The 9,952-nt window shown below is 36.7% G+C and overlaps 1 protein-coding gene across 1 annotated transcript; it reads right to left on the bottom strand.

Moving 5' to 3' along the window:
• Positions 1-793: 793 nt before the first annotated feature.
• On the bottom strand, positions 794-9,630 carry LOC131625775 (phospholipid-transporting ATPase 1-like). Its single transcript, XM_058896607.1, has 9 exons — positions 9,416-9,630; positions 7,359-9,161; positions 6,416-6,764; positions 5,417-6,206; positions 5,141-5,264; positions 4,728-4,947; positions 3,420-3,878; positions 3,017-3,330; positions 794-1,693 (listed from the first exon to the last, which is right to left on the bottom strand). Exons 2-8 carry the CDS (start codon positions 9,085-9,087, stop codon positions 3,132-3,134), a joined length of 3,870 nt encoding a protein of 1,289 aa, XP_058752590.1. The 5' UTR covers positions 9,088-9,161; positions 9,416-9,630; the 3' UTR covers positions 794-1,693; positions 3,017-3,131.
• Between the last annotated feature and the right edge of the window lie 322 nt (positions 9,631-9,952).

Below are 9,952 nucleotides of genomic sequence, written 5' to 3'. Positions count from 1 at the left end.
GTCAGGACTCTGAGGATGGCAGTCCCTAGTTGTCACTAATGGAGCGCATAGCTTTCCAAATTATAAAATGTCGTGCAATAAAGGAGGCGGAGGAGGCAGACAATTGGAGATACCCAATAGTTTATATTGAAATGTAATTTTTTTGTATTTTCTTGATTTGTTTTATTAATGTATGAATTTTTAACCCTCATTAAACTTTAATGTAACTTTATTTTGCTTTGATTTTACGTTAATATAAGTTGGCTTCACAAAAATTAAATGTATGGACAATGGTGTTGTTATTATATAATTCAGGGAGGATTCTAGATATGCATTTCTGAAATAATTCACCGTGTTGTTATTATATAATTCAGGGAGGATTCTAGATATGCATTTCTGAAATAATTCGTCATTTGTATTTACTACGCTTTTAGAAACTTTTAGAGGACATTGCTTCTCCAAATACACTAAGTACCATACGGAGATACATCTCTCCGAACCTTATTTTTGTTTAAAATGAAGTGGATCTCAGAATAGTGCATTTTGGTTGTGATTTAGGTGCGTCCGAAGATACAACTCCGAACAGATGAAAGATAATTTCAAATTTTCAAGGGTTTAGAATGCTACTTATTTAAAGGTCTAATGAGCAATTCCCTAAAACAAACTTACGGAACCTTTTTTTAAATTTTATTTTAAAAAACAGTTTTGAAGTTGTAAAAAATCAAGTAAACCTCATCTTAACAAACATATTTTATTCCTAAATTGACTTTGACTAAAACCTCACAACCACAGCCACCTGGTCCGAAAAGCACCTCTTGTTCAGGATCAGAGGTCCATTTTGAAGAGAGAATGAGAGAAAAAACAAATTTAGTATTCATCTCTTTCTCCTTTAATCAATTAAGATAATATCAAATTATGTCCACTCACTATGTCAAACTTTTTCCCATTATTTATAGTCAACCTAAATTAATACTAGTATTTATAGGGAGCAGAATCCAAACATAATCTTAAATGCATGAATAGACCTACCAGGACTGAGGCTCGTCTCTAGTCAAACATTCTTAGAAAAAGACCCTGCACAGTCCAACTTCAAAGAATTTTCTTATGTTCTCACTTGCCAATGGGAAAGTCCTCTTGAGGGACTAAACACGGTCTTTCTGGTTTGGTATGACTCATAGTGTTTTTCCATTGCCAATGGAGTAACATACTTTTTCCTAGATTACATTCACACTGCCACAGGGGCCTTTAAAAAATTATTTAAAAAAAAGCATCTCTAACGAAGCTTGCATTGGTATAGTTGACCGCTAATTAATTAGACCAGAAAAAAATAGCAAGGCCAAGGAGAAGGGGGGTGGAGGATTTAATGAAAATTACCTTTTACCTTTCTTTTCATTTTATGCTTTTTTGAGAAATTATCTTGTTAAAGGACCTTTTTAAACCTGATTTTTTACAGAACTATTGTACAATTAGTTACACTTCATATAGAACCCAGGATCATTCTCGTGTCTGCATTGTCCCGCTGAAAAAAATCCCCCCCCACATCAAATAGCTGGAGATGCCTTAGTGTGAGCCTATTCCAACCTCCATATCCTATTTACTTTCCTGGCCGGAGGCAAAAGCCAACGAGCTAATTACTAGCTACGGCATCCGTGATTACCCAAGAGATCCGGTTGTATTTGTCTATACATCAATGCAATCCGCTTCTGCAACTCATCTGGATAGTTAAAACCAGAAAAGATCAGGACCAAGCACAGAATTCAGAAAAACGAAGACAGTTATCAATTATTTCATGCAAACGGCTCATTTTGATCATGTAGAAGTGTGTGCACAACATTCTTCACTAACATCCATACATAGTTATGTACACACACAAACACAGAATGATGCATACACCTGTATGACCATAACAAGCACTCGAGATGAAATCAAAATTTCTAATAAATATCAATTTATAAATATTCAATTCAATGCAAACCGTAATAATCACACCAAAAAACCTAAAAACCAAACTTATTGCATTGGATAGCAATGGTCTTCAAATCAGTTTTGTACGTATTTTAGACCCTGTGTTCGGGGAGATCACGTGTTCAAATCCTAGAAACAGCTTCTATGGCTGTGGAGTCAAGAATGCATACATCTAAGATCTAACCTCTATGAGGTTGTTGAGACGGACATGGATTGGACGGTGGTGCCTCTGCCACACCTTTCTACCCATTTTCAGAACGACAAATAGTGATTGTTTTCCTAAACTTTTTCTGCACCACATCAAAAATTGTGGTGGTCGATTGTGATTGAGTTTTTTATGTTAATTAAATATTTTTAAATGGTCATCTGATTTGGCAAAATGGAGATTATAATTAGATGGTAGTGCAAGGCAATTATACACTAATTAACAATGCATATCCTTTAATCTCTTAAGTAAACTACAATAACCTTAGAGATGTGTATACATTTAAATAAACTCGATCAGTTTCCCAAAGAAAATGAAATTTAAATTAACTCCAATTTTCTCTCCACATTCTTATTTTTCAACCACTGCAAATATACCATGTCTTACCTCGCCTTCCATTTCATTACCCAGCCCCATGAATATGAACAGAACGGGGAAGAAGATCACAGATGATACCACTCATTCAGCTAAGTGATCTTATGTTATAATTATATTACACCTTCTTTTTGTCTGATTGTATAGTACACCTACTACAGTGACCCCTTTTTTCCAATAAATTGACAACCTACCAGTACCTCTAACAGCAGATTTATGTTTAGGACTTTAGGGCCCACGTTAACCTCTATATATTCTAAAACCTACAGTAACAGCGTCAAAAGCGCCATATTAATGAAGAAAGTGATGTCCTAAACTAATGACAGATCAGAATCACTTGTTACAGGTTTTGGGCAATTTATAAAACCAAAGTTACGTCACTATCAGCTATAGACAACCAGTAAACCTAAGGAAACTAATGCAAAGAATATAATGTCTCAAAACAGGGTGAAATCCACAATAAAAGTAATACGAGAGAAAACATGCCCTTACCTGATAACTTATAAAACCAACTGCCACAAGAATGCATTGTGATGGACAAATACAAGGGGGGCCATTTGTATTGAGATTTCTTTAGTTTCTATAAGTGGCATGAGAGTAACACGGGTTAACTGGAACCTTGATGCCTTGACTGCAAACGATTGTGTCGTTTTCTCATTAACTCGGCTTCTCTTGCTATCTGGATATCTGAAGGCCAGAAGATTTGACAAAAAACTTTGCAAATAAAGCGAGGTAGCAACCCCACGATTATTATAAGCAAAATTGTTATCCAATATGTAGGAGACGTTGCCAGATGATAAATAGTCCTGCAATGATTTTGAGGCACATTATATTATAACCTAGGGGTATGTCATATATATAACACAATACCTATTGTAGAACACGTGTGACTGACCAGTAATTAGGAAAGACAGGTATGGAATCCAATATCACCATGCAACCATATGTAATTACTACGGATCCCCAGACAGCAATATGAGTTATTAATAACCAACGGTTGATATCCATAGCCAGGTGCACATTTACAAGGATAACAACTGCAATTGTCCACAAGCTTCCCATGCTCCATATATCGATCGAACTATCCTTATAGGTAAACAACGGTGTGTAAAAGAGAACGAGGCTCTGCCATACTGTGTCAAGCATTGTGATCCAAAATAATTGCATATTGTAAGCTTCTTGCCTGTAACCAGTACTATACAGTTTCGGATACTGCAAAAGCGTCCTATGACTCAAGTCTTTGTCCAAAATACCAACAAAAATTGTGGGAACAGATGTGTATAGCACAGAATAGAATACACTACTCCAATCTGTTAATGCAGAAGTTGTAGAAAAAGCCGTGCATAATATATACCTACAGACAAGGAAGACAGTACATTAAAATGGTAAAACTCTCATAAAACCTGCAACTAATATTAAAATCCAATAACTTCTTTGAGCCCAAAATTTATGATACACCGTATATAATACCTATGTTGCTAATAATAGTGCAGCAGCAGTGTAACAAAATCCCTAGCTTTTTAAATAGCAGTGGCATCGCACTTTGATGGCCGCTAGAGTGATTTTGGGGGAAAATCGCAAAATCTCTTAACTTTTAAATGAATCTTTAATTTTATTAAGGGTATAGTGGTACTGCAAAGCTTCTTCTCCTTGCTCTGTTTCTCTTCAAAGGTTTTTATTCAACTCATTCGTCTCGCTCGAATTCTCTGTTTCTCCTTTTCTTTTCCCTTATTTCTCTCTTTCTCAGTTTCTCCTTTTTCCCTGTGTTATATTCTCGTTTTGGTAATAGAGATGCAGAGTTGGAGGTGGAAGAACAAGAGTTTGAATCAAATGATGAACGAGATAACATTAATGTGGAGGAACTAGAAGTGAAGACGAGGCAGATGCGGATGTGAAAGCATGACTACAATTACTTTTAAGTTTTAGAACTTGTTTTACTTACTTTTAGAACTTTTTAGTCATTTGAATACTTTATAACTTGATTTTGATGGGAACTTGTTATGATGGGAAATGACAGGATGCTAATAATTGTTAAGTATAATTGTCCCTTTAATTTTGTGTGTTTTTCTATTTTTGAGTATTTATGCATGTACATTGTCTATTAGTCTTGATAACTAGTTAAACAGAAATAATAAAAAGAATGAAAAAGAAACTCATAAACACAAGGAAATCAACCATAGTATCCAAAGAAATTCATACATACCAAAATAACATCAACACAAAGACAGCATTGCGGTAGAAGTTGTACAGAACTAAATAACCGACACGCTGGTAATTCCAGTGTCCATGAACAAGAAGTAATCTTTTCAAGAACTGAAATTGTCCCATAGCGAAATCTGATGCCATCACTGCTTGACGTCCTTCCTGCCCACATATTCCAACACCAACATCTGCCATTTGGATCATTGACACATCATTGGCCCCTGTCAAAAGTATTACAAAAAAAATTACTAAGCTTATATCAAGTCAAATCTTATTTTAAAGTGCATCGGTGAATACTAGTTGAAGCTTGATAGCTGCAGCTTACTGGAAAACTATAAATAACCATCAACCGAACCCCCCAAGAAAAATCAAATGCAAATTAAGGACGATTTTATCCTAGTATAAAGAACTTACCGTCACCTATGGCCAGTGTCATATCATCTGTGCGGCTCTTTATCAGATCAACAATTCCAGCCTTCTGTAAGGGTGCCACACGGCAACAAAGTACAACCTTACAGGAAATTGCAAGGTCAAAAAGCTGTTGAATAGAAAAAGGAAATCAGCTCAAATTTGAACCAGTAGGATGGGTACCTCCAACAACTCAAACAGAAAAAGCAAATTTTAGATGCCCAATAAAGATATAAAATCTAAAAATTAAATTTTTACTCTAATGTGGAATAATGATTATACCTCTGACTCCAGTTCCTTCTCCAAAATATAAACCAAACTATTCCCATCAATTATGAGTGCCAATGGAGTATCAGTTCCTTCTTCCTTTCCTAGATTCCATTTGGGCAAACTCGTTGACTTTGAACAATTAGGATTATCAAGAGCGCCATGTTCAGCATTGGTTTTATGCTTCAGATTCCGATGCCCTCTACTTGAACATCTCACAGCATATTTGGCTATTGCATCACTCAAAAGATTTCTGCATTCCTCCTCTGAAGTGCCATTTATAACAATTTGCTGCATATCTGCACTGAGAAGTTTGCAGGAAAGACCAATTGAAATTGCCGTCTCTAGTTTATCACCAGTAAGAACCCAGACCTTGATTCCAGCTTGCCGTAGGGACTCAATGGCTTCTGGTACACCCTCTTGCAGCTTGTCCTCAATTCCAGTTGCTCCGAGTAGATTTAAATTGCATTCTATAAGAGCTGCAGTTTGACGTAGTTTAGTAGCTCTGTCAGTTAACGCGGTGCTAGCCTCTCCATACCTGCTTTGCCACTCCTCAAGTTCAGCATCAGAAAGACTTCTAGAGGCAACCACAAGGGTGCGCAAACCTTGTGAAGAGTATTCATTCAAATGGCTCTGAGTTGCATTCAATAAGCTACTGTTGCTCTCACTGCCATTTGCCAAAATGCTAAACATTGATGTATCAGCGCCTTTGACTAGCACCTTTACCACATTGTCAGGAAACCGAATAACAACGGACATTCTCTTTCGCACACTATCAAATTCGTGCAGGCCTAACACGTCCAACCTATAAACCAGACATAATAAAGCTACTGAGTAATCTAAATATAGCTTACATAAAAAGTACAAAACTGAACTAGAAAGTCTAATGTAGATAATACATTCTCATCAATCATGTATCCCAGCATCATTTAAACAAAATGTAACAAGTAGCAACCCATTGTTTAAACAAAATGTAAAAAGAAGTAACCCATCTCAAAGGAAGTCACGATCTACCTGAGTTTCTCACCGTTGATGTCAATAACAATATGTCCAGATGTCCGCTCAAAAAGAGTGTATCCATATGCAGAGGCCGCAGAAACTAGAGCTTGTTCATCAGGGGATTCACCCTGGTAATCAATGCATTCTACATATCCATTTGATTCACTTGTTCCACAACCAGAAAATCCGCCATCACTAAGTATAGGAATCACAGTATTACAAGCAGCCAATGTAAGAAAAAACTCATGAGCAGCTATTCTTTCATCTCTATTTGAGTTTCTATGCAGCATGGTCATTAGTTTGGGATCAACTGCAATTTCAGATTTAAGCTTCCATCTCCGTTTCGGAATAACAGTTGTCGTTGCTACAAAACCCAAAACTTGTGATAAGTAAGAGCTATAATTCATTATAAGCTTACAGATGGTTTTTGTTAAGAACTCGTGCGGCTGACATATTCAGACTCAAAGCAAAATATTAAAACTACTGAAGGTCATACATAGCAAATTCATTAATTAAGTATGCAAGCAAGACGAAATTGCACAAGGGAAAGAAAACAGACAGCTAACACATAGGAAGCTTTTGCTCTCATACAATAATTAATAATTATAGATCAGGTTTTCTATATTTACGTGGCATTAACACTAGTAGGTCCATCTCAGGATCAATTAGAAGTAGTTCAGTAGTTGAACAGGAAATGACAATTAAATATATTGGCACCAGCCTCATTAACCTGTCCAGAAAACTAGCCATTGGCATAAACCAAAGCTAAAAGCATAACTTTTGCATTTCACAACTTTACATGAGAAATCAAAATTTCCCCATAATCTCAACCCATAAATATTAAGAATTTCAGTAACAAGAATTTCAAACCGCAACAGCAAGACAAGAGACAATGGCACTACACAGCAACATCAAGCAGTCTAAAGTTACATAATTATATAAAGGGGAGACCAAATACCTGAACTGTTATCAGTAGTAACCAAGGAGCTCCCATAATTCTTCCCATGTACACTAGCCCTCCGGAATTCCATCTTGTTTTCTGTTAGCGTTCCTGTCTTGTCTGAAAATACATAACGTATTTGACCCAAATCTTCGTTTATATTTAATGATCTACACTGAAACCTTGACCCAGAGCTAGGGTCATACATATCCATGTCTTCAATCATGAAGTATGACTGACCCAACCTAACCAACTCCATTGTGATGTAAAGAGATATGGGTATCATTATCTGAAACACTATAACAGAACTTAAAAAGGAGAAAAATGTTTCCATTGGTATCCCATAATACTTATATTTCTTTCCTTTATCCCGGCCATTGTTGAGGTATGTTTTTCTGTAGTAAGGCAAGGTATCAAGCTGGTCCTTGTGACGTACCAGCCAAAGACACATCCCAATGGCCACAACCATACACATGATGAAAAGAAAAATCGACAACCAAAGGGTTTCTCTATTCATATAACCTTCCAGTCTGCTTCTCTTGGAAGGAGAAGCCGCACTGTTCAGCATGGCTTTTGTTTCCTGACCAGCATAAACCACAACACCAATTATCCAATCTGTGTTCTTCAGTTGGCAACCTCGCAGGACAATGTTTGACTGGCTAAGGGAAAATTTAATTCCATTGAACTCCATATTAGCTGTGAACTCGTAAATATTCCGGTTCGGCTGCTCACATCTAATAATCCCAGAAACATCACAAACCTCTGACGATACCATAGAAGCCGTTTCCTGCTTGGCATACCTTGTCTTCAAATTTGATTCTCCATCCAAATTCATCGTCTGAATATAGGCAAGCCCACTTGGATCACTTGTCCCCAACAAGACCATATCAGCAGGAATGGTCTCATCAGCAAAGATCTTAACAACCTCACCAGCCTGAATCCTTTTCCATATCATGGACCGGAAATCACCGGACTGAAGAACCAAAGACTCACGATTATTCTCATTGTTATCCGACCTATGTCTCCTCCAATCCTCATACCCATCCTTAATAGCAGTAACACAAAGAACAAACAAAAGCGGGAAAAGTGACACCGTCCTCCCGAATACAGCTAACGGAGGAAGCTGATTAAGTGCAGCAATAGCAAGGAAATACAGATAAGCAACCCTATGGAACTGAATAAATAAATTCTTAGGCAAGAATGTGATAAAAGTGTATCTACTAGTTCGAATCTCATTCCCAGTAAACTCATACTTATCATTCGTTTTCTTAGGATCATTTATATAAATCAACCTAGCACTATCCTCATGTAAGATCTGTTCATCAAACTGCACACTTTTATGACGAATCCTACGATTTGTACTTGCTGCAGCTGGCGCTGACGAAGGTAACGAAATCTCAAAGGGCACGGTATTAGCATCATGCAGTTCCATCCCACCCCAGGATCGCAGGCGTCCCCTTTCCTGCGTGGGGCATTCCAAGGGAAATCGCGAATCAGGGTTTTGAAACTCTGTCAAAGCAGGTGATAAAACAGAAACGCTACTGCTGTTATTTGTGTTGTTGTTGTTGTTGAATGCAGAGTGGAAGCTGCGATCTTTCGCCAACACAACTTCCTGGTGGTGTTCCGCGGTTGGAGGAGTTAATGTTACCTCGTCGAAGAACGAAGTTCGGGATCCCGATCTCCGGCGGTAATGAATCACTGGAGGAACAAGATCTGGTTCGGAAAGCAGTGGTTGATTAGAACTCATGTAGAATTCTCCAACCACATTGGAGAATCCATTTTTACAATCAGAAATAATTAATCACAGAGCTTGATTCTTCCCTGAAATTCAGCGAAATGTTATCGTAGGTGAATAATTTGATAAAATCGAAGGAAAATTATAACGAAATTCGAAAACAGCATCGATGCGTAAAGAATCATGGATCAATTCCATCTCGTTGATGTTTGTTTAATTTTGAAACCCTAATGTACGATCGTAATAATAATATAATAATATAATAATGATAATAATGTAAAAATATGCAGAGATACAAAATTGAAGGATGAATCAGAAAAGAGAGAAGAAGAAGAAGAACCTGAGAAATTGAAATGAGAGAGAGATGGAATCAGGTGTTGCAACGGAGGAGAGAGAGAGAGAAAGAGAGAGAGAGGAACGGTGAACCACAATTCAATCCTTTGTGTTGCTTTTCCTTTCCTTACACTTCTCTCTCCTTCCTTTCTCGCCTCTTCCTTTCTACGGGCCACCACCTAACCAACTAATGCCATTACTCACTCTTCCATTTCGTTACTTTTTTTTTTCTCTCCTATTTTAAACTTTGCTTTCAAAGGGTTTTTAAATTATTAAATGTATAATTTGATAACTCATTCCTATAAATATATTTTATTTTTTTTCGTTTTAGTTGCTATAAGCTTGTTGATTGATTTTTATTTTTTTTAAATTATATATAATTTTTTTATTCTTTTGTTTTATTTCGACCTATCTTAGTGTATGTTTGGTTTGGCTTTTGGAAGGGGCAAAAGCACTTCTACAGATGTAGAATTGATTTTGAGTGATTTTAAGATATTTGTTTAGGCAAAAGTAGAATTGATTCTATTTGAAGTTAGAATTTGTA

Source organism: Vicia villosa, unplaced genomic scaffold (assembly GCF_029867415.1).
Source record: "Vicia villosa cultivar HV-30 ecotype Madison, WI unplaced genomic scaffold, Vvil1.0 ctg.000236F_1_1_2_unsc, whole genome shotgun sequence".
In the NCBI taxonomy this organism is placed as follows: Eukaryota; Viridiplantae; Streptophyta; class Magnoliopsida; order Fabales; family Fabaceae; genus Vicia; species Vicia villosa.
Note: the sequence above shows the minus strand (reverse complement) of the source record. Positions and strands in the feature narration are given on the sequence as shown.